The sequence below is a fragment of the Nicotiana tabacum genome, chromosome 10, assembly GCF_000715075.1.
Source record: "Nicotiana tabacum cultivar K326 chromosome 10, ASM71507v2, whole genome shotgun sequence".
Classification (NCBI taxonomy): domain Eukaryota; kingdom Viridiplantae; phylum Streptophyta; class Magnoliopsida; order Solanales; family Solanaceae; genus Nicotiana; species Nicotiana tabacum.
This window is the reverse complement of record NC_134089.1, coordinates 111023555-111049422: the sequence shown is the minus strand read 5'-3', so window position 1 is coordinate 111049422 and position 25868 is coordinate 111023555. Positions and strand designations below refer to the sequence as shown.

General features: G+C 41.4%; 1 protein-coding gene across 1 annotated transcript; it reads right to left on the bottom strand.

The window, feature by feature from the left end:
• Window positions 1-7751: 7751 nt before the first annotated feature.
• Window positions 7752-10799, bottom strand: LOC107802878 (squamosa promoter-binding-like protein 3). Its single transcript, XM_075223884.1, has 3 exons — window positions 10522-10799; window positions 10157-10237; window positions 7752-7851 (listed from the first exon to the last, which is right to left on the bottom strand). The coding sequence occupies exons 1-3, from the start codon at window positions 10797-10799 to the stop codon at window positions 7752-7754; spliced, it is 459 nt and encodes a 152-aa protein (XP_075079985.1).
• Between the last annotated feature and the right edge of the window lie 15069 nt (window positions 10800-25868).

The following is a 25868-nucleotide window of genomic DNA, read 5'->3' as shown; positions in this document are numbered from 1 at the left end:
GGGAGGGAGAGCTACTGGACCAGACTCTCCGCGCCAGGAGAGTGGATAACTTGTGGGACTTTATGAGGGACAGAGTTTTCCATGCCCGTGTAGTCCAGCGCCTGCGGAATAGGGGCTTCTATAGGATTTTTGAGATTGGGCGACTGCAACTCGACTGGTCTCTGATCACGGCCTTGATAGAGCAGTTGTGACCGGAGGCGCACACTTTCCACCGGCCCATTAGCAAGGACACCATCACGCTGCAGGATGTTGAGGTTTTATATGGGATGCCTGATGATGGACCGCCCGTTGCACTGCCTCAGGGTGTGAGATCTATGTCGCGTGGCCAGTATTTGGACTTGTTGTAGTAGCTCACTGGTTTCAGGCCACAGGATGAGACTGTATGTTCAGGGGCCAGTCGCATTGGTTTGACAACTATTAGACAGTATTTGGAGATATTGCACCCCGACATCACCGGCGAGACAGATGATCTACATATTCACCGGTATACTAGGTTGGTGCTGCTCTTTCTTTTGGGGGGGGGGGGGGGTCATGTTCTCAAACACTTCGGAAAATCTAGTGAGTTTGCGATTTCTACATCATCTTCAGCTGCTAGATGCTTTACCCCAGTACAGTTGGGGTGCTGCTATTCTCGCTTACATGTACTGGCAGCTGTGCCAGGCGAGCATTGGCACCCAGAGCGACATATGTGATTTCCTGCCGCTTCTACAGGTGACAACATATTCGAATACTCTGTTCATTACTTCCAATTCTATCTAGTCAAAATTTATCTTAAACTTTACGTCAACTTTGTATATTAGGTTTGGGCCTGAGAGCGATTCCTGGTATTGCAGCCACCTCCACCACCGTTACCTCCGGATGTACCACCTCCGTTCTCCCTCTAGCTAGGAGGCGGGCTCTCCGGCGTGGAAATTACCGAGTTTATGATTCTCATTATAATCTCCCCCTTGTCAGAGATGTGTTGGATATGCTGGAGGGCGCATGGTAAATGTGTACCTAAACTTACTTGGTATAGATTCACTTGTGTTGCGCATACTCACTTTTATGTTCTTATTTGATAGTTTATCTGGACGCCATACACCGACGACTTGATAGGTGGCCTGCCCAATTATTGCTCGGTCGGCCGACTGATTTGGAGCACTTCCGTACCGCTGATATGTCTCGATATTGTGGAGCATCATGCCACAGAGTAGGTACTTCGCCAGTTTGGTCGTCCGCAGACTATACCGAGGGAGCCTACATGGGAGGCTACACATTATCAGCAGGATGATCGTTCGAGAGCGGACGTCGCATTTGTAGCATGGCTAGAGGCGTAAGTCCATACTTGAGACCAGCAAGAAGATCTGATTCTGCCCCTACCTTCATAGATCCAGGCGGCGACTATTCAGATGTATACGTCTTGGTATCACCGCGTTACCGACTTTTTATGGGGAACTCTATTCATGAAGCTGACGGTCGGTATAGACCATACACTGGGAGGCACGGGGCACTAGTATGTTATTTGGTATTCTTACTTATAACTATGATATAGCGTTCTGTAATTAATATTTTAAATGTTGTGTAGGCTAATGGTCATCACTTATTTTACCAGTTGGGACTGCAGATGCAGCAGCATGCCGGCGATCCCGCGGTCGCTGAGTATGGACGACAGGTGACAAAGCTGGATCTACGAACACTGCAGTAAGCCAGAGAGGGCGAGCGTTTAGATCACGACACTTATTATGTGGTGCCAGAGCACCACCAGCGGGGTAGGCCTATCGCACGCTCGAGGGGACGGGGACGAGGAAGGGTTGTCCCACGAGGGGGGGTGCCCTATGGGGTCGTTGGGCCGGCGAGGAGGTGGTCCCCAGTAATGGGGCATTGAGGCACCTGATGAGGAGGTTGGAGCTGATCTGCCGGGTGACGTTACTTAGCCAGACGAGCATCCCAGCAGCATGCCACCATACAACCTTTAGCTGGCGCTGCCAGTATCGCAGGTGACCCTGTTAGATCCATTGTTGATTATAGGCACGAGCTTCATCGGAGGTTGGGAGCAGTTCTTTTCAGGCCCATCGACCGCAGCTGAGGATCGGCCGACCCGAGACGTGGATGGTAGGCGCAGGTTGAGTTTTGGCTCATCGTCGTCGGGTGTGGCAGATCTATCACAGGCGCAGGTATGTGTGTATTACTATTAAATTTTAATTTGTTTCTTTTCTCATTGATTTGCCATAAATTAATTTTTAATTTTCTTATTGAGGCTTCATTCCAGCCCGTCACAGAGGCCACTTTGTGCGATGTTGAGGACACTGCAGATGCTTATATTCAGGAGCCCGACGAGACCATGGTAAGAAATTTTTTTTGACTTAACACGTACATTACTAATATACATTTTCATATACTGAGCTTACTTATTGTTTTGTAGGTTGCTGATGGACCGACGACCCCTTTTATCGACCCTGCCAGCCCAACTGACGATCATGCTGCAGCGCATCCTCATATAAAAAGGAGACTTGATGAGGATGATCCTGATAGTGTATCCGGGTGGGAGGGGATGCGCCTTAGGCCAGAGGCTGCATTGAAGCACAAAGGTTGTGGGACTCATTGATTTTTTTTTTGTATTTTATGTAAATAATAAATTATGTAAATAATAACAATAATTTTTTATGCTTACATAATATGCGCATTATGTTTTTATTACCCCATTTATTCTTTATTTTAACAATACAATACAAACACAAACATAGAAACTTAACATAACTTAAATTCAGTACAACTAATGAAAACACATGACACGAGAAATATAAAGATACACTTCTATGCTCAACACGTACATGTCATTGTTTAGTCACCACCGCCTAGTATTCTCTGCTCCAACCACTTAAATTTTTCTTCGAGCTTATTTTTTTTCTTCTTTTACCTCTTTGAGTTTCTCCTTCAACTCCGCAACTTCTTGTTTGGATTGTCGCTCTCTTTTCCACTGTTTCAAATACAAATAATGAAGATGCTGCAACTTTTCTTTGTAGTATTCCTGCTGACATGGTTCATCAATCCATACCTCAAAATTGCAAACAGGTTCATCGAGAACCCTATAAAACTTGTTCATATACACCCAGTAGCGGCGTCCAGCTTCACCATCATCCCAACAGTCTCGCATCATGCATCTTTTTCCGCACTCGCACCTTGGCACATAAAGGAGTTCAGACATTTGTTAAAGCGTAAAAAAAATCTTGCTTTTATGGAAATATTTGCTATTGGTTATTGTTAAGCACAAAAAATCACTAGAATGCGCCCGTTATTTATAAGCAAGACAACACACAAAACGTAGTATTTAACCGCGCTATACATAGTGACTTTTTCTAAAACGAAACAGCTTTTTCGCAGTCAGTCAGCTTTTAAGACTGACAAGCCAACACATAAAACGTAGTATTTAACCGCGCTATACATATTGATTTTTCTGAAATGAAACAGCTTTTTCGCAGTCGGCCAGCTTTTTAGACCGACAAGACAACACATAAAACGTAGTATTTAACCGCGCTATACATATTGACTTCTAAAGCGAAATAGTTTTTTCGCAGTCGGCCAGCTTTTCAGATCGACAAGACAACACATAAAACGTAGTATTTAACTATGCTATACATATTGATTTTTCTGAAACGAAACAACTTTGTCTTGATTTATCCTTTTATTATCTTTTATTTTCATGTATGTTCTTTTAGTTATGGTTGTTGTGTTTTTTTCTCTTCAAGTATTATGTTATGAAATTTCAATCTTCATATTGGTCTTCTTTACTAACACCAATAAGTTGACTGTTGGAACTATCATATCATCATCCCAATTCAAAAGGTCATGTTAAATAATAAGATGTAACAAAACTGTGGAACATAATTTTATTTGATAGATATTGCAACATAAACAAGTACAAACACTTATTACAAAAAATATTGCAAAAACAAAACACTAGGTGTATCCTTGATAGTTGGGTACATTAGACGAACTTGCACCAGGAGCTAGATTATCACCGCCACCCAGACCAGCTGAAGGACATTTATGATGGTCGTGTCCTGTTTGCGAGCATATGCCACATTTACGTGCATAAACGGTATCACCAGCCTCCATTTGGTTCCATATACGCATTTTCTTTTGCACTTGCAGCTTGAGCAAATAGTCCTTATTACATAGTATTTTAAATGGTTCTGGCGGCCAATAATGTTCAGCACCCAATGGCTGCAACTGCCCACTATATGTGTTTACATATGCAGCAACACTGTATTGCATATCAACATAGTTGATTGCCCCTAAACCAACTTGTTGAAAGCACTTCATGGCATGTGCACACGGCATGTGGTAGATGGTCCATTTCTCATATGAACACAACCTGCTAGCTTCGTTCATAGTTTGTAGATTATTCCCCCGGTGTCCGCGGATAGCGGTGTGAACTTCAAAAATACCCCGGTCGTGATCATACTATAAATATGAATGACAATTTGCTCGCCTCCTATATTTCTCAAATCTTCTCATCGGTATTGGCATAAATTGAACACCCATGTTCATCAATTCCGATGTAGCTCTATGCCTTTCAATAAACCTCTCTGCAATCTGTTTGAATATCATCCGGATGATGGCAGTGACAGGCAATCCACGTGCAGACTTCAATAGTTAAATGACTCCGACACATTTGTAGCCAGGGCTCTCCATCGTCTGCCACCATCAGCATGCAATGTCCACTTGTGAAATCATGTCCCATCAGCCAATTATAGGCTATTTCATATAACTGCCGGATCGCTTCCATGCGCCTCGTGAATTTGCACTGTTGGTGCTCAGTTGCAGCCATCCATATTAAATCATGCAAGGCCTTGTCGGGATATTTCTTCTGGAAATTAGCTTCAGGTGCCTCACACAGTAACGGTGGTATGCATAGGGTTCCTGCCATTCAGGAAAATGCCATACAGAACTTAAAATACCACCATGTCGATCAGATATTAGACAAATACCTGAACCCTGTTTGACAACGTGCTACTTCAAGTGGTTCAAAAAAAAGCATCCACGTTTCTTCGCTTTCATTGGCACAAATGGTAAAAGCTAGTGGAAATATTTGTCCATTGACATCTACTGCAACTATGATCAAAAGCTTAATATCATACTTTCCATAGACATGAGTACCGTCTATGGAAATTACCGGACGACAATGCACAAAACCATCAATTGTTGATTTAAATGAACAAAACACATATTTGAAAATATATTCCGGTATTCCCGAACTCCGCTCATACCTCCATTCAACAACAGTCCCAGGCTTAAAGTGTTTTAGTACGGCCACGTACATGGGTAGAGATGAAAATGACTTATCCCAGTCACCATAAATAATTTTAAATGCATGTTTGCGCCCAAGATATGCCTTTCTTTTGGTTATAGTACACTCATATTCTTGGTGGACGAATCTAATACACTCTTTGATCTTGTACCTAATGGACACTTCCAAGTGTGGAATCAAGACAAGAGAAATCAAGTCTACATCCAAGTTGAAGTGATTCTGATTGAATGTGTCCATTTCACATCTCTGGGTGCTAATATATTTACCCACTTTCCACAACCCTGTTTCCTTCTTGATCGCACACAACATCCAGTTACAATCCATAAAGTGTCCACGACATTTGACCTTGTATACCTCCGGAGTTGACTCCCGTACCATCATCTCACGGCACTCTCTTACGCTGTACATTTTTACAGCTATAGTTAAGCGAGTTTTATCGGAAAAAATACATGTCCTTTGCCGGCACCATTGGTCTAGACTCATCCCACATTGCTGACCGAAATTTGTCAGCATCCCTTGTGAGGGCATCCACATCCGGCATACTTGGCAAATTATCAAGGTAAGGAATATTCCGCTCATGAAACGACACGTGGGACTCGTACGCTCTTGGTCTAACGGGAGGTGGAAGAGCATGCTCCCTCTTCAGCTCAGGTTCGACATTCACTTCCTCCTCATCATCACCCTCGTCAGGGAAGGGTGTGTCATCTCCAGACTCATCGGATTGTTGTCATAATCAATATCTTCCTGACTCTATGCATCTGCCAAATCACGAGTAAATACATCATCTACGGGCAACTGAGTGAGGTCAGGACCATCAAGTTGCTCGTTTTCACTAAACAAAAAGAACAAAATGATAAGCTACTCAAATTGATAAATATTTTACATATAGTTATATCACTTCACTTACAAGTCGTACTGCGTTGACATTCCATGATGGATATTTTTCTGTTGGTGATGACTCCCGGATGAACCACCGTGATCCAACACGCCAGAACTATGCATATTCCAATTGAGCGTGGGGTCATAACTTGTAAAATTCATATCCGGACGATACCCCCTGTGGAAAATATGAGTGTTAATACAAATTCAATTCAACAAAAAATAAACATCGTAACAAAAAGGAAAATTGAAGTTTACCAGTCGTCATGTGGATTATGTAAAGTAAGAGAGAAATTATTTCCTCGTTCCTCGTTCGCCCGCGGAGATTAGTTAAGATCCGGCCAAACTCTTTCAGCCGGAACCTGTTGGGCTAAAATTGCTCCAGAATAACCACTCGATGACTGGGGGTTGTCCCTGCTTTACGCAATCTCATTATTGCCAACGTCTTCAGCCTTTGCGTACATTTCCAACAATTTTATCACAATAATTCCCTGTATTCATCCGGAATCCGCAAAAAATCTCTAAGAGTTCCATAATCTTTGATGTTAAACTCAAAATAACAAGCAAACCCCTGCGAAGTCACATAATACGAAAATCTACCGGTTACTTTAAGGTTACCGAACGTTTCCTCACACTCATTTTTTTTATGTAACAACGATACCAATTTACCATACTCCATTGTAAGCGGCAATTTAACATGACACTGTGGAGATGAACTATACCTCACAGAGTTATTCTCCATTACAACCTCACCCCTTCCCCCCTAATATAATAAAACCCTTATTTTTGACTCTTCAGACATTATAAAAAAATGCTTGATAACAAGAAGAGAAGTGTAAGCACGTGAGAATATTTTTTGAATGGATTTTCATAAAATCCTAACGCTTTTAAATAAGGCAATGCCTAGCTCGAGGGGTTGAATTTTTTGATGTATAGCGCGGTGTAATACCACGCTATACCCATTGAATTATTGTTATGTTAGTTAACCGCAGAAGACTTATTGGTGGGCCCACAAACAGGTATAGCGCGGTATTACATCGCGCTATATATATATTTGAATTACAGTTATGTCAGTTAAATGCAGGGGACTAATTGGTGGACACACAAATAGGTATAACGCGGTATTACTCCGTGTTATATATAACGCGGTATTACACCGCGCTATACTTTAACGGTGGAAACACCGTTAAAGTATAGCGCGGTGTAATACCGCGTTATATATAGAAAAGTATCTTTATTTTTTTAATAGTAGAAACGTATTTTGAGTCCAAAAACCTAACATTTAGGTTTCGGACTCGATGTTGTGCCATACAACTGTTGGAATATAACCATGAGAGTTCAAAGCTCGACCTCATGTGATAGCTGCAGTTGGAGCAATAACTGAACAAACATCTAGCGTTTACATTTACGTCTGACTGCAAGTTAACAAAACAAAGGGATAAGAAAGATGCTACGGGTTGACAGAAGAGAGTAAGCATTCATCTAGAGGATGTGATAGTTTTTGAAGGAGGCATTTCTGTTTGTCAAGGTTATCTGTGGTCTGTCTTCCCCATTAATCTGCCTGCATTGGTTATCTTCCAGCTTAATGGACAAGTGGGGTTTTCCGACGCCGCTCATTGTGTCCAGCTAAACGCCGGCGACAACTCCTTTTAGTGCCATCAAATTCTGAGACCTCATGGAACCTGAATGGGAAGAACAGGGAAATATGAAGTTTCATTGTTAGTGCATGCTCGAGTCTTCAGCATATTCAGATAAATTACAAGAAAGTAGTCTCGGGAGGAAAGCTTTGGCGTAACTGGTAAAGTTGGTGTCATATGACCAGGAGGTCACGCATTTATGCAGAAGTTTATGTACAATCGGGCTGCCCTTTTTAGTCTCTGAAAAACCCAAATACTGGGAGAAAGCAGAGTTGAGATCAAACCCCACTTTTCAGTCTTCACATGTATAACAACACGCAAAAACTATACTGTACTTTCTGGTCAGATGGGGCAGGTCGTTTTGCCAAAGGAAACGGATCCTAATACTGGAGACGTGTACAATGAATTATAGCATGCCTAGTTTCCCTTACTTTTTCTCTCCCTTATTTAAGAAGATTAGTATTTTCTGAGTCATATTATACTTCCCACTTATTTTAACTTCAAAATTCAATGTAATAGTATATTGATTAGTACAGCAAAGGAGTTGTTGATAGCAAGTAGAAACAAGGGCCATGGAGTACAAAATTGATACAACACTGCCAGCAACAGTATCTGTTGTCTGACAAGAAATATATTGGAATGCTCAAATATGGAGAAAACCTATTATAATTCTAAGTGGAAAACTGTAAATAGATTCTCAGGATTGAAACAAATTTTTCTGAAACAAACATATTCAACTGTACTGAATAGCGTAGAAATGAAAAGATAGCGTGTCCACGTCAAGTACCACATTAGCTGAGTGAATAAGTTGTGATCTCCTTAATATGGTTTTGGCACTCCTCTCCTCGTGAGAGTGAGGTTTAGTTAGACACAAAATTCATTTTTTAAAATGGCATCGAAGTTAGATTTATCCAATTTCTTTTATTTATCTGATGTTGGGCTTTAATGTTATAATGTCCTTGCTCTAGATATTTAGTCCTGGACATGTAGGGGAGTTAGAAGTCTGACATGGGCTGTGGGATGGGTTATTTATTTTCTAGGGAAGTGCACGGTTAGCCACTAATAATACATGTATTTACTTTTAAGTTACTGTTTAAAATATCTTTAGTCTTTAGCCACTGCTTTAATAAACTTTAACTGCCCGGACGAAAATACCCTTCTGCTCATGTTCTTAACTTTTGTACTTAACTTCAGGACTACGTGTCCTTAACTTTTGAACATTGAACTCTAAGTTCAGGACTTCAGGACTACATGTCCTTAACTTTTGAACTTGGAACTCTAAGTTCAGGACTTCAAGGCTACATGTCCTTAACTTTTGAACTTGGAACTCAAACTTCAAAACCAAGCGTCCTTAACTTTTGAACTTGTAACTGTAAGTTAAGGACTGTTTGTTCTTAACTTTTGAACGTGTAACTGTAAGTTAAGGACTACCTGTCCTTAACTTTTGAATTTGGAAATCAAAGTTAAGGACCTATTGTCCTTAACTTTTGAACTTGTAACTATAAGTTAAGGACTGCATGTCCTTAACTTTAGAATTTGTAACTGTAAGTTAAGGACTTCCTGTCCTTAACTTTTGAACTTGTATCCTTAACTATTAAACTTAACTTTAGGACTATATTTCCTTAATTTTTGAACTTGAAACTCTAAGTTCAGGACTGTCCTTAACTTTTGAATTTAACTTTAGGACTTCAGGACTACATGTCCTTAACTTCTGGGAAGGAATTGCATTTCCTGTTTACTCATCACTCTTTTTCTTATTTTCACAACTTTTAGATCTAAAAATAAATTCAACGAACTAAGAGCAAATAAACCCTATTACATTACTCACTAGAAAGAAAAATAATCAGCACACTGATTCTGCCACAAGAGAAATGGCAGAAGCATAATAGCTTCTTGAGAAAGTAAAACAGTAGCAACGTTTTCTTCGGAGGAATCTCATTTGGAGGCCAAATTTGTCTTACGCGAATCACAGCCATGACAATGAAGACGATAGCAAGCCCAAAAGTAAGGAAAATCCCGCCGATCATAAAAACTTAGAAAGGGTAACACTGTCTTTTCATATTAATTTTAATAGATTAGTGGATACTATTGCTAAGCATTAAAAATGTTGGATAAAAAGTAAATACCACTTTAAAAAGTGACTACCCTACACAATTTTTACTTTATTTTCTAATATCATTTGACACAATCTTAAGTTATTGAAATAGCTAATTTTTAGGGTTGAGTTAGACACAAAGTGATGGAACTTTTATCACTAGAGAAAGATTAGAAGTTTATTGCTTGGAAGCTTTTTTGATGCCCCTTGACCTTGAGTTACAAAGCAGCTTATTTAATAGGCTTCAACACTTACCAGCTTTGGTCACGGGTTATAAGTTCTCCGCTGTGCTGTCTCTGCGTGAATTTCATAAATGTCATGGCCTTCTCAAGTATTCTGATCACTATATAAGTTATAGTATTAGACTTTTATCCTAGGTGATCAACAACTAAAATTTTAAGGTTAGTTTTCGTATTTTACCTCAGCACCAGAGCTAGCTGCTTAGTCACTTAACTTATGAAAACTATTGAATTAATTTAGGATTTTCCGGTGTAACTAAAAAAAAAAAGAGACAAGAAGCAAAATTCGAATTTGGAGAGGTGACGCTCCAAATTGGCTAAAATATAGAGATGAGAAAAGAGTTGTTTAAAAGGAGGGACCTGCTGCATTGTTGGCAGAACCTCTGCCTTAAGCCCGCAACAAAAACAATTGGAGCCTTGGCATGGACTTGACAAAGTTTATGCCTTTTGTAATACTTCTTTGCACCACTCAGATCAAGCCCACATTTCTCCACTTGACAACAGGGTCCTTCACTATTTGACCCTTTTTTCTTTTCAACATTCAATCTTTTCCTCTTCAAGTTACTCTCCTCTTCTTCCTCCTCTGTTTCTTCCTCTTCATCAAAATCATTGTTTTCTGCTATGTTCTTCAATAGCATACCATGGATATGGGTTGCCATGCTTTTCTTTAATATGAAGAGTCCATTGAGCCCAAAGAGGAGAGATGGAAGTTTGCTAAAGAGTATATAATGAATATAGGCTAGGCATGCTAGGACAAAAGGTAAAAAAAGCTTGTGAGGACCACAACTACAATCACTACCAGTGGCGGAGCCACATATAATTAAGGAAGTTAAATTCAATACCGGGAAAATTATACTTACAAATAGAGTAAAAAACAATTCTTTTGGGTAGTTTATTTATTTATTTTGAATCCACTTCACAATATAGGAAAGCTTTTAGTATAGTGCCAAAAGTGATTCAGAAATTACTTTATATGGAGTAGTTGATTATAAGTTCCGGGTGTGGCATTTTTGTATTCACTTTTTCTAATCTCCATGTAACCAACAAATCACCTCTTTTTCGTTTTTGTCTATCCGAAATGGTGTACACGAGGCGGAACTAAAATCTCAAGCTTATGGATTTAAAATTTGTAATTGTTTTAAATTACTAAATTTTAAAATAATAATTTATTCCGTAAATTTTTAAGGTAAATACAAGATTCGAAACAAAGCTACTGAATTGATCAAACTCGCTTCAGACACTCTGACTCCGCCCCTACATAATATTATTATTACTAGTATTGGATACGAGACGTAAGCGTGCAGTGGATTTTCAGTAGCAGGTAGTAGTATAATAAACAACCAACATAAATTTAAAAAGGTTATATTAATGAATATTGTGTTAAAGAAGAAACCAGAATAGCAAAAAAGGGTAAGGAAGTATAGCTGAGACTTTGCTAATAACTAAACTTGTCAATTTGTTTTAGCTGAATTCTAGTTGTATCGGTCAAAATCTGACCACCACGATCAGGTTGCCCATGACCCCCTTTTCAGCAATCGGATAGTGAAAGTCAACAGAGTCTACTCCATTTCTCTTCCGAGATACCCAACAAATCAAAAAGAGCAACACCCAAAGCTACGACCAGAATGCATCATTGACCAAAACGCGTCAAGTCACATTGAGGGTAAAGGGATTTCGACTATATATAGCCAAGGAAGGCTTTCGACAGAGGGGGGGATTCCCTCAGAAGGGAAATCAAAAGAAAGCTCCACTCCTATATCCTAAGAGGAAAAAAGCAATTGTAATTCTCTCTTCTCATCGAGTGATGTTAAATTTTAATAGGATTATCGATATTTCCTTTGCCACTTATGCAATCATTATTACTAAATCTTTCGATCTGGAATTAACTAAGTTTGACTAGGATTTGTCCCTTCATCTTTGATTGATTTGTTCAAAAAGATTTCAATATCTTTTGGGTCAAACAATTTGGCACCGTCTGTGGAGATTTCCTAGTGAAAACTCCTAGTCTTCCCAGATCAAAGCTGAAGAACACAATCATTCACCGAAAAAAACACGAAGGGAGAATCTAACTCACGCGACACATGGGAACAACGCGTTAAGGGAAGGAGAGCCGAGCGGATTTGCGAAACCCGGAATTCCTCACCCCATCAGCTGCAAATATCCTAAACATGGCAAACGGTGCTACAATCCGGCTCTCCCCCACCAAACCACCGGACTAGAGCGAAGAACATCTCACCCTAACCTCCTATACTTCGTTAGGGCAAACACATAAGAAATGTATGGACGAACGTACGCAAAGACATCTAAATTAAAGAGCAAAAACTACTTCGACGCAGCCGAAACTCTCCCTGCTGGCAGCATCTCCAGTCTGAACGGCCAGAGTCAGACAAGAAAACTACAATGCGTGCACAGCGCGAGCTTGCGCGAAACGTTGACACCTCGTGTCCATCGGCGTTGGACCATCTGGTGCAAGCAATACCAAACAAATTGGGACTCCCACGGAAGATGCCCAACTCTCCAGAAACTAGGAACAACGACGGGCTGTTAATTCGATAAGTTCGAAATAACACCCTTTAAGGCCACGGGCCTTCGCCAACAAATAAAAGAAAGGTTCGACCTCGCTCGAACAACGACGGGCTGTTATTTCGATAAGTTCGAAATAACAACCTTTAAGGCCAAGGGCATCTCCATCAAATAAAAGAGGGGTTCGACCTCGCTCGAACAACGATGGGATGTTATTTCGGTAAGTTCGAAATAACACCCTTTAAGGCAAAGGGCCTTCGCCATCAAATAAAAGAAAGGTTCGACCTCGCTCGAACAACGACGGGCTGTTATTTCGATAAGTTTGAAATAACACCGTTTAAGGCCAAGGGCCTTTGCCATCAAAGAAAAGAGGAGTTCGACCTCGCTCGAACAACGACGGACTATTATTTCGATAAATTCAAAATAACACTATTTAAGGCCAAGGGCCTTCACCATCAAATAAAGAGGGGTTCTACCTCGCTCGAACAACGACGGGCTGTTATTTCGATAAGTTCAAAATAACACCCTTTAAGGCCAAGGACCTTTGCCATCAAACAAAAGAAAGGTTCGACCTCACTCGGACAATGACGGGCTGTTATTTCAATAAGTTCGAAATAACACCCTCTAAGGCCAAGGGCCTTCGCCATCAAATAAAAGAGTGGTTCGACCTCGCTCGAACAACGATGGACTGTTATTTCGATAAGTTCGAAATAACACCCTTTAAGGCCAAAGGCCTTCATCATCAAATAAAAGATGGATTCGACCTCGCTCGAACAACGACGAGCTATTATTTCGATAAGTTCGAAATAACACACTTTAAGGCCAAGGGCCTTCGCCATCAAATAAAAGAGAAGTTCAACCTCGCACGAACAACTATGGGCTGTTATTTCGATAAGTTCGAAATAACACTCTTTAAGGCCAAGGATCTTCGCTCATCAAATAAAAGAAGGGTTCGACCTCGTTCGAATAACGACGGGCTGTTATTTCGATAAGTTCGAAATGACATCCTTTAAGGCCAAGGGCCTTCGACATCAAATAATAGAAAGGTTCGACCTCGCTCGAACAACAACGGGCTGTTATTTTGATAAGTTCGAAATAATACCCTTTAAGGCCAAGGGCCTTCGCCATCAAACAATAGATAGGTTCAACCTCGCTCGAACAACGACGGGCTGTTATTTCGATAAGTTCGAAATAACAACCTTTTCGCCATCAAACCAAAAGAAAGGTTTGACCTCGCTCGAACAACGACGGGATGTTATTTCGATAAGTTCGAAATAATACCCTTTAAGGCCAAGAGCCTTCTCCATCAAATAAAAGAGGGGTTCGACCTCGCTCAAACAACGACGGGCTGTTATTTCGATAAGTTCGAAATAACAACCTTTAAGGAAAAGAGCCTTCGCCATCAAATAAAAGAGGGGTTCGACCTCGCTCGAACAACGACGGGCTGTTATTTCGATAAGTTCGAAATAACACCCTTTAAGGCCAAGGGCCTTCGCCATCAAACAAAAGAAAGGTTCGACCTCGCTCGAATAACAATGGGCTATTATTTTGATAAGTTCGAAATAACCCCCTTTAAGGCCAAGGGCCTTCACCATCAAATAAAAGAGTGGTTCGACCTCGCTCGAACAACGACGGACAATTATTTCGATAAGTTCGAAATAACACACTTTAAGGCCAAGGGCCTTCGCCATCAAATAAAAGAGAAGTTCAACCTCGCACGAACAACGACGGGCTGTTATTTCGATAAGTTCGAAATAACACTCTTTAAGGCCAAGGGTTTTCGCTCATCAAATAAAAGAGGGGTTCGACCTCGCTCGAACAACGAAGGGTTGTAATTTCGATAAGTTCGAAATAACACCCTTTAAGGCCAAGGGCCTTCGCCATCAAACAAAAGAAAGGTTCGACTTCGCTCGAACAATGACTGGATGTTATTTCGATAAGTTTGAAATGACACCCTTTAAGACGAAGGGCCTTTGCCATCAAACAATAGAAAGGTTCGACCTCGTTCGAACAACGACAGGTTGTTATTTCGATAAGTTTGAAATGACACCATTTAAGGCCAAGGGCCTTTGACATCAAACAATAGAAAGGTTCGACCTCACTCGAACAACGATGGGTTGTTATTTAATTAGTTCGAAATAACACCCTTTAAGGCCAAGGGCCTTTGCCATCAAACAATAGAAAGGTTCGACCTCGCTCGAACAACGACGGGTTGTTATTTCGATACGTTCGAAATGACACTCTTTAAGGCCAAGGTCCTTCGACATCAAATAATAAAAAGGTTTGACATCGCTCGAACAATGACGGGTTGTTATTTCGATAAGTTCAAAATAACACCCTTTTTGGCCAAGGGACTTCGCCATCAAACAATAGAAAGGTTCGACATCGTTCGAACAACGACAGGCTGTTATTTCAAAAAGTTCGACATAACACCCTTTAAGGCCAAGGGCCTTCGCCATCAAATAAAAGAGGGGTTCGACCTCGCTCGAACAACGACGGGCTGTTATTTCGATAAGTTCGAAATAACACCCTTTAAGGCCAAGGGCCTTCGCCATCTAATAAAAGAGAGGTTCGACCTCGCTCGAACAACGACGGGCTGTTATTTCGATAAGTTCGAAATAACACCCTTTAAGGCCAAGGGCCTTCGCCATCAAATAAAAGATGGGTTCGACCTTGCTCGAACAACGACGGGCTTTTATTCCGATAAGTTTGAAATAACACCCTTTAAGGCCAATTGCATTAGCCATCAAACAAAAGAAAGGTTCAACGTCGCTCGAACAACGATGAGCTATTATTTTGATAAGTTCGAAATGACACTCTTTAAGTCGAAGGGCCTTCACCATCAAACAATAGAAAGGTTCAACCTTGCTCAAACAACGACGGGCTATTATTTCGATAAGTTCGAAATGACACCCTTAAAGGCCAAGGGCCTTCGACATCAAACAATAGAAAGGTTCGACCTCGCTCGCACAACGACGAGCTGTTATTTCGATAGGTTCAAAAAAATACACTTTAAGGCCAAGGGCCTTCGCCGTCAAATAATAGAAAGGTTCGACATCGTTCAAACAACGACGGGCAATTATTTCAAAAAGTTCGAGATAACACCCTTTAAGGCCAAGGGCTTTCGCCATCATATAAAAGAGGGGTTCGACCTCGCTCGAACAACGACGGGCTGTTATTTCGATAAGTTTGAAATAACACCCTTTAAAGCCAAGGGCCTTCTCCATAATATAAAAGAAAGGTTCGACCTCGCTCGAACAACGACGGGTTGTTATTTCGATAAGTTCGAAATAACCCCCTTTAAGGCCAAGGGCCTTTGCCATCAAATAAAAGATGGGTTCGACCTCGCTCAAACAACGACGGGCTTTTATTTCGATAAGTTCGAAATAAAACCCTTTAAGGTTAAGGGCCTTCGTCATCAAACAAAATAAAGGTTCGAACTCGCTCGAACAACTACGAGTTGTTATTTCGATAAGTTCAAAATGACACTCTTTAAGGCGAAGGGCCTTCTCCATCAAACAATAAAAAGGTTCGACCTCGCCCGAACAATGACGGGCTGTAATTTTGATAAGTTCGAAATAACACCCTTTAAGTCCAAGGGCCTTCGCCATCAAACAAAAGAAAGGCTCTACCTCGATCGGACAACGACGGGTTGTTATTTCGATAAGTTTGAAACAACACCCTCTAAGGCCAAGGGCCTTCGCCATCAAATAAAAGAGTGGTTCGACCTCGCTCGAACAACAACGGGATGTTATTTCGATAAGTTCAAAATAACACCCTTTAAGGCCAAAGGCCTTCGCATTCAAATAAAATATGTGTTCGACCTTGCTCGAACAATGACATGGTTTTATTTCGATAAGTTCGAAATAACATCCTTTAAGGCCAAGGGCCTTCGCCATCGAACAAAAGAAAGGTTCGACCTCGCTCGAACAATGACGGGCTATTATTTCGATAAGTTCGAAAAGACACCCTTTAAGGCGAAGGGCCTTCGCCATCAAACAATAGGAAGGTTTGACCTCGTTCGAACAATGACGGGCTGTTATTTCGATAAGTTCGAAATGACACCCTTCAAGGCCAAGGGCCTTCGACATCAAACAATTGAAAGGTTCAACCTCGCTCGAACAATGATGGGCAGTTATTTCGATAAATTCGAAATAATACCCTTTAAGGCCAAGGGCCTTCGCAATCAAACAATAGAAAGGTTCAACCTCGCTCGAACAACGACGGGCTGTTATTTCGATAAGTTCGAAATAACACCCTTTTCGCCATCAAACAAATGAAAGGTTCGACCTCGCTCGAACAACGATGGGCCGTTATTTCGATAAGTTCGAAATGACACCCTTTAAGGAGAAGGGCCTTCACCATCAAACAATAAAAAGGTTCGACCTCGCTCGAACAACAACGGGTTGTTATTTCGATAAGTTTGAAATGACACCCTTAAAGGCCAAGGGCCTTCGACATCAAACAATAGAAAGGTTCGACTTCGCTTGAACAACAACGGGCTGTTATTTCGATAAGTTCGAAATGACACCCTTTAAGGCCAAAGGCCTTCGCTATCATACGATAGAAAGGTTCAACCTCGCTCGAACAACAACGGGCTATTATTTCGGTAAGTTCGAAATGACACACTTTAAGGCCAAGGTCCTTCTGCATCAAACAATAGAAAGGTTCGACCTCGCTCGAACAAGGACGGGCTGTTATTTGGATAAGTTCAAAATAACACCCTTTAAGGCCAAGGGCATTTGCTATGAAACAATAGAAAGGTTCCACATCGTTCGAACAAACACGGGCTTTTATTTCGAAAAGTTCGAGATAACACCCTTTAAGGCCAAGGGCCTTCGCCATCAAATAAAAGAGGGGTTCGACCTCGCCCGAACAACGACGGGCTGTTATTTCGAAAAGTTCGAAATAACAACCTTTAAGGCCAAGAGTCTTCGCCATCAAATAAAAGAGAGGTTCGACCTCGCTCGAACAACGACGGGCTATTATTTCAATAAGTTCGAAATACCACCCTTTAATGCCAAGGGCCTTCGCCATCAAATAAAAGATAGGTTCGACCTCGCTCGAACAACGACGGGCTTTTATTTCGAGAATTTCGAAATAACACCCTTTAAGGCCAAGGGCCTTCGCCATCAAACAAAAGAAAGGTTCGACCTCGCTCGAACAACGACGGGCTGTTATTTCGCTATGTTCGAAATGACACTCATTAAGGCGAAAGGCCTCCGCCATCAAACAATAGAAAGGTTCAACCTCGCTCCAACAAAGACATGCTGTTATTTTGATAAGTTCGAAATGATACCCTTTAAGGCCAATGGCCTTCGACATCAAACAATAGAAAGGTTCGACCTCCCTCGAACAACGACGGGCTGTTATTTCAATAAGTTCGAAATAACATCCTTTAAGGCAAAGGGCCTTCGCCGTCAAACAATAGAAAGGTTCGACCTCGCTAAAACAACGACGGGCTGTTATTTTGATAAGTTCGAAATGACACCCTTTAAGGCCAAAAGGCCTTCGACATCAAACAATAGAAAGGTTCAGCCTCGCTCGAACAACGACGGGTTGTTATTTCGATAAGTTCGAAATGACACCCTTAAAGGCCAAGGGCCTTCGACATCAAACAATAGAAGGTTCGACCTCGCTCGAACAACGACGAGTTGTAATTTTGATAAGTTCGAAATAACACCCTTTAAGGCCAAGGGCCTTCGCCATCAAACAAAAGAAAGGTTCTATCTTGCTCGGACAACGACGGGCTGTTATTTCAATAAGTTAGAAATAACATCCTCTAAGGCCAAGGTGCTTCGCCATCAAATAAAAGAGTGGTTTAACCTCGCTCGAACAACGACGGGCAGCTATTTCAATAAGTTCGAAATAACACCCTTTAAGGACAAGGGCCTTCGCATTCAAATAAAAGATGGGTTCGGCCTTGCTCGAACAATGACGTTCTTATATTTCGATAAGTTCAAAATAACACCCTTTAAGGCCAAGGGCCTTCACCATTGAACAAAAGAAAGGTTTGACCTCGCTCGAACAATGACGGACTGTTGTTTCGATAAGTTCGAAATGACACCCTTTAAGGCGAAGGGCCTTCGCCATCAAACAATAGAAAGGTTCGACCTCGTTCGAGCAATGACGGGCTGTTATTTCGATAAGTTCGAAATGACACCCTTTAAGACCAAGGGCCTTCGACATCAAATAAAAGGGGGGTTCGACCTCGCTCGAACAACGACGAGCTATTATTTTGATAAGTTCGAAATAACACCCTTTAAGGCGTAGAGCCTTCACAATCAAACAAAAAAAAGGTTCGACCTCGCTCGAAAAACGACGGGTTGTTATTTAAATAAGTTTGAAATAATACCCTTTAAGTCTAAGGGCCTTCGCCATCAAATAAAAGATAAGTTCGACCTTGCTCGAACAACGACGGGCTTTTATTTCGATAAGTTCGAAATAATACCCTTTAAGGCGAAGGGGATTCACCATCAAACAATAGAAAGGTTCGACCTTGTTCGAACAACGACGGGCTGATATTTCGATAAGTTCGAAATGACACCCTTTAAGGCCAAGGGCCTTCGACATCAAACAATAGAAAGGTTCGACCTCGCTCGAACAATGACGGGCTGTTATTTCGATAAGTTTGGAATAATACCCTTTAAGGCCAAGGGCCTTCGCCATCAAACAATAGAAAGGTTCAACGTCGCTAGAACAATGACATGCTTTTATTTCGATAAGTTCGAAATAACACCCTTTTCGACATCAAACAAAAGAAAGGTTCAACCTCGCTCGAACAACGACGGGCTATTATTTCGATAAGTTCAGAATAACACCCTTTAAGGCCAAAGACCATCATCATCAAACAATAGAAAGGTTTGACCTCGCTAGAACAACGACGGGCTATTATTTTGATAAGTTCGAAATAACACCCTTTAAGGCGAAGAGCCTTCACCATCAAACAAAAAAAAGGTTCGACCTCGCTCGAAAAACGACGGGTTGTTATTTAAATAAGTTCGAAATAACACCCTTTAAGTTCAAGGGCCTTTGCCATCAAATAATTGATAAGTTCTACCTCGCTCGAACAACGACGGGCTTTTCTTTCTATAAGTTCGAAATAAAACCCTTTATGGACAAGGGCCTTTGCCATAAAACAGAAGAAACATTCGACCTCGCTCGAACAACGACGGGCTTTTATTTCGATAAGTTCGAAATAACAACCTTTAAGGCGAAGGGGATTTACCATCAAACAATAGAAAGGTTCGACCTCGTTCGAACAACGACGGGCTGTTATTTCGATAAGTTCAAAATGACACTCTTTAAGTCTAAGGGCCTTCGCCATCAAATAAAATATAAGTTCGACCTCGCTCGAACAACGACGGGCTTTTGTTTCGATAAGTTCGAAATAAAACCCTTTATGGCCATGGGCCTTTGCCATAAAACAAAAGAAACGTTCGACCTCGCTCGAATAACGACGGGTTGTTGTTTAAATAAGTTCGAAATAACACCCTTTAAGTCCAAGGGCCTTCGCCATCAAATAAAAGATAAGTTCGACCTCGCTCGAACAATGACGGGCTTTTCTTTCGATAAGTTCGAAATAAAACCCTTTATGGCAAGGGCCTTTGCCATAAAACAAAAGAAACGTTCGACCTCACTCGAACAACGACGGGATTTTATTTCGATACGTTCGAAATAACGCCCTTTAAGGCGAAGGGCTTCACCATCAAATAATAGAAAGGTTCGACCTCGCTCGAAAAATGACGGGTTGTTATTTAAATAAGTTCGAAATAACACCCTTTAAGTCCAAGGTCCTTCGCCATCAAATAAAAGATAAGTTCGACCTTGCTCGAACAACGACAGGCTTTTCTTTCGATAAGTTCGAAATAATACCCTTTAAGGTCAAGGGCCTTCGCTATCAAATAATATAGGGGTTCGACCTCGCTCGAACAACGACGGGTTGTATTTCAATAAGTTCGAAATGACACCCTTTAAGGCGAAGGGCCTTTGCAATCAAACAATAGAAAGGTTCGACTTCGCTCGAACAACGATGCGTTTTTATTTCGATAAGTTTGAAATGACACCCTTAAAGGCCAATGGCCTTCGACATCAAACAATATAAGGTTCGACCTCGCTCGAACAACGACGAGTTGTTATTTCGATATGTTCGAAATAACTCCCTTTAAGGCCAAGGGCCTTCACCATCAAACAAAACAAAGGTTCGACCTCGCTCGAACAATGACGGGTTATTATTTCGATAAGTTCGAAATGACACTCTTTAAGGCGAAGGGCCTTCGCCATCAAACAATAGAAAGGTTCGACCTCGCTACAACAACGACGGGCTGTTATTTCGATAAGTTCGAAATAACACCATTTAAGGCCAAGGGCCTTCGCCATCAAACAATAGAAAGGTTTGACCTCGCTCGAACAACGACAGGCTGTTATTCTGATAAGTTCAAAATAACACCCTTTACGGCCAAATGCCTTCGCCATCAAACAATAGAAAGGTTCGACCTCGCTCGAACAACGACGAGCAGTAATTTTGATAAGTTCGAAATAATACCATTTAAGGCCAAGGGCCTTCGCCATCAAACAAAAGAAAGGTTCTACCTCGCTCGGACAACGACGGGCTATTATTTCGATAAGTTCGAAATAACACCCTCTAAGGCCAAGGTCCTTCGTCATCAATTAAAAGAGTGGTTCGACCTCGCTCGAACAACGACGGGCTGTTATTTCGATAAGTTCGAAATAACACCCTTTAAGGCCAAGGGCGTTCGCATTCAAATAAAAGATGGGTTCGACCTTGCTCGAACAATGACGTGCTTTTATTTCGATAAGTTCAAAATAACACCCTTTAAGGCCAAGGGCCTTCGCTATAGAACAAAAGAAAGGTTCGACCTCGCTCGAACAACAACGGGATGTTGTATCGATAAGTTCAAAATGACACCCTTTAAGGCGAAGGGCCTTCGCCATCAAACAATAGAAATGTTTGACCTCGTTCGGACAACGACGAGCTATTATTTCGATAAGTTCGAAATGACACCCTTTAAGGCCAAGGGCCTTCCACATTAAATAAAAAGGGGGTTCGACCTCGCTCGAACAATGACGAGCTATTATTTCGATAAGTTAGAAATAACACCTTTTAAGGCGAAGAGCCTTCACCATCAAACAAAAGAAAGGTTCGACCTCGCTCGAACAACGACGGGCTATTATTTCAATAAGTTTGAAATAACACCTTTAAGGCCAAGGGCCTTCACCATCAAATAAAAGAGTGGTTCGACCTCGTTCGAACAACGACGGGTTGTTATTTCAAGAAATTTGAAATAACACCCTTTAAGGCCAAGAGCCTTCGCCATCAAATAAAAGATAAGTTCGACCTCGCTCGAAAAACGACGGGTTGTTATTTAAATAAGTTCGAAATAACACCCTTTAAGTCCAAGGGCCTTCGCCATCAAATAAAAGATAAGTTCGACCTCGCTCGAACAATGACGGGCTTTTATTTCGATAAGTTCGAAATAACACCCTGTAAGGCGAAGGGGCTTCACCATCAAACAATAGAAAAGTTCGACCTCGTTCGAACAACGACGGGCTGTTATTGCAATAAGTTCGAAATGAAATCCTTTAAGGCCAAGGGAATTCAACATCAAATAATAGAAAGGTGTGACCTCGCTCGAACAACGACGGGCTGTTATTTCGATAAGTTTGAAATAATACCCTTTAAGGCCAAGGGCCTTCGCCATCAAACAATAGAAAGGTTTAACATCGCTCGAACAACGACGGATTTTATTTTGATAAGTTCGAAATAACACCCTTTTCGACATCAAACAATAGAAAGGTTCAACCTCGCTCGAACAACGATGAGCTATTATTTCCATAAGTTAAAAATAACACCCTTTAAGGCCAAAGACCATCGCCATCAAACAATAGAAAGGTTCGACCTCGCTCGAACAACGACGAACTATTATTTTGATAAGTTCGAAATAACACCCTTTAAGGCGAAGAGCCTTCACCATCAAACAAAAAAAAGGTTCGACCTCGCTTGAAAAACGACGGGTTGTTATTTAAATAAGTTCGAAATAACACCCTTTAAGTCCAAGGGCCTTCACCATCAAATAAAAGATAAGTTCGACCTCGCTCGAACAATGACGAGCTTTTATTTCGATAAGTTCGAAATAACAACCTTTAAGGCGAAGGGGATTTACCATCAAACAATAGAAAGGTTCGACCTCGTTCGAACAACGACGGGCTGTTATTTCGATAAGTTCGAAATGACAACCTTTAAGGCCAAGGGCCTTCGCCATCAAATAAAAGATGGGTTCGACCTCGCTCGAACAACGACGGCCTTTTATTTCGATAAGTTCGAAATAACACCCTTTAAGGCCAAGGGCCTTCGCCTTAAGAGTGTTATTTCGAACTTATCGAAATAACAGACCGTCGTTGTTCGAGCTAGGTCAAACCCCTCTTTTATTTGATGGCGAAGGCCCTTGGCCTTAAAGGGTACTCTTCCGAACTTATCGAAATAACAACCCGTCGTTGTTCGAGCGAGGTCGAACCTTTCTATTATTTGAAGACGAAGGCCCTTGGCCTTAAAGGGTGTTATTCCGAATTTATCGAAATAATAGTCTGTCGTTGTTCGAGTGAGGTCGAACCTTTCTATTGTTTGATGGAGAAGGCCCTTGGCCTTAAAGGGTATTATTTCAAACTTATTGAAATAACAACCCGTCGTTGTTCGAGCAAGGTCGAACCACTATTTTATTTGATGGTGAAGGCCCTTGGCCTTAAAGGGGGTTATTTCGAACTTATCGAAATAACAGCCCATCGTTGTTCGAACGAGGTCGAACCTTTTTATTGTTCGATGTCGAAGGCTCTTGGCATTTAATGGTGTTATTTCTAACTTATCGAAATAACAACCCGTCATTGTTCGAGCGAGGTCGAACCCCACTTTTATTTGATGGCGAAGGCCCTTGGTCTTAAAGGGCGTTATTTCAAATTTATCGAAATAGCAACCCATCGTTATTCTAGCGATGTCGAACCTTTCTATTGTTTTATGGCGAAGGCCCTTGGCCTTAAAGGGTGTTATTTCGAACTTATCGAAATAACAGCCCGTCGTTGTTCGAGCGAGGTCGAACCCCTCATTTATTTGATGGCGAAGGCCCTTCGCCTTAAAGGGTGTTATTCCAAACTTATCGAAATAACAGCCCGTCGTTGTTTGAGAAAGGTCAAACCCCTCTTTTATTTGACGGCAAAGGCCCTTGGCCTTAAAGGGTGTTATTTCAAACTTATTGAAATAATAGCCCGTCGTTGTTCGAGCGAGGTCGAACCTTTCTTTTGTTTGATGGTGAAGGCTCTTCGCCTTAAAGGATGTTATTTCAAACTTATCGAAATAATAGCTCGTCGTTGTTCGAGCGAGGTCGAACCCCCCTTTTATTTGATAGCGAAGGCCCTTGGCCTTAAAGGGTGTTATTTTGAACTTATCGAAATAACAACCCGTCGTTGTTCGAGCGAGGTCGCACCCCTTTTTTATTTGATAGCGAAGGCCTTTGGCCTTAAAGGGTATTTTTTCGAACTTATCGACATAACAGGCCGTCGTTGTTCGAGCAAGGTCTAACCTTTCTTTCGTTTGATGGTGAAGGCCCTTGGCCTTAAAGGTTGTTATTTCGAACTTATCAAAATAACAGCCTGTCGTTGTTCGAGAGAGGTCGAACCTTTCTATTGTTTGATAGCGAAGTCTCTTGGCCTTAGAAGGTGTCATTTCAAACTTATCGAAATAACAGCTCGTCATTGTTCGAGCGAGGTCGAACCCCTCTATTATTTTATGGCGAAGGCCCTTGGCCTTAGATGGTATTATTTCAAACTTATCCAAATAACACCCCGTCGTTGTTCGAGCGAGGTCTAACCTTTCTATTGTTTGATGTCGAAGGCCTTGGCCTTAAAGGGTGTCATTTCGAACTTATCGAAATAACAGCCCGTCATTGTTCGAACGAGGTCTAACCTTTCTATTGTTTGATGGCGAAGGCCCTTCGCCTTAAAGGGTGTTATTTCGATCTTATCGAAATAAAAGCCCATCGTTGTTCGATCTAGGTAGAACGTTTCTTTTGTTTTATGGCGAAGGCCCTTGGCCTTAAAGGGTTTTATTTCGAACTTATCGAAATAAAAGCCCGTCATTGTTCGAGCAAGGTCAAACTTATCTGTTATTTGATTGCAAAAACCCTTGGCCTTAAAGGGTGTTATTTCGAACTTATTAAAATAACAACCCATCGTTGTTTAAGCGAGGTCGAACCACTCGTTTATTTGATGGTGAAGGCCCTTGGCCTTAAAGGAGGTTATTTCGAACTTATTGAAATAATAGCCCGTCATTGTTCGAGCGAGGTCGAGCCTTTCTTTTGTTTGATGGTGAAGGCTCTTCGCCTTAAAGAATATTACTTCGAACTTATCGAAATAATAGCTCGTCGTTGTTCGAGCGAGGTCGAACCCCCCTTTTATTTGATGTCGAAGTCCCTTGGCCTTAAAGGGTGTCATTTCGAACTTATCGAAATAACAGCCCGTCATTGTTCGAACGAGGTCTAACCTTTCTATTGTTTGATGGCGAAGGCCCTTCGCCTTAAAAGGTGTTATTTTGAACTTATCAAAATAAAAGCCCATCGTTGTTCGATCTAGGTAGAACGTTTCTTTTGTTTTATGGCGAAGGCCCTTGGCCTTAAAGGGTTTTATTTCGAACTTATCGAAATAAAAGCCCGTCATTGTTCGAGCAAGGTCGAACTTATCTTTTATTTGATGGCTAAAACCCTTGGCCTTAAAGGGTGTTATTTCTAACTTATTGAAATAACAACTCGTCGTTGTTTGAGCGAAGTCGAACCACTCTTTTATTTGGCCTTAAAGGAGGTTATTTCGAACTTATTGCATTAATAGCCCGTCGTTGTTCGAGCGAGGTCGAGCCTTTCTTTTGTTTGATGGTGAAGGCTCTTCGCCTTAAAGAATGTTACTTCGAACTTATCGAAATAATAGCTCGTCGTTGTTCGAGCGAGGTCGAACCCCCCTTTTATTTGATGTCGAAGTCCCTTGGCCTTAAAGGGTGTCATTTCGAACCTATCGAAATAACACCCCGTCGTTGTTCGAACGAGGTTGAACCTTTCTATTGTTTGATGGCGAAGGCCCTTTGCCTTATAGGGTATCATTTCGAACTTATCGAAATAACAGCCGGTCGTTGTTCGAGCAAGGTCGAA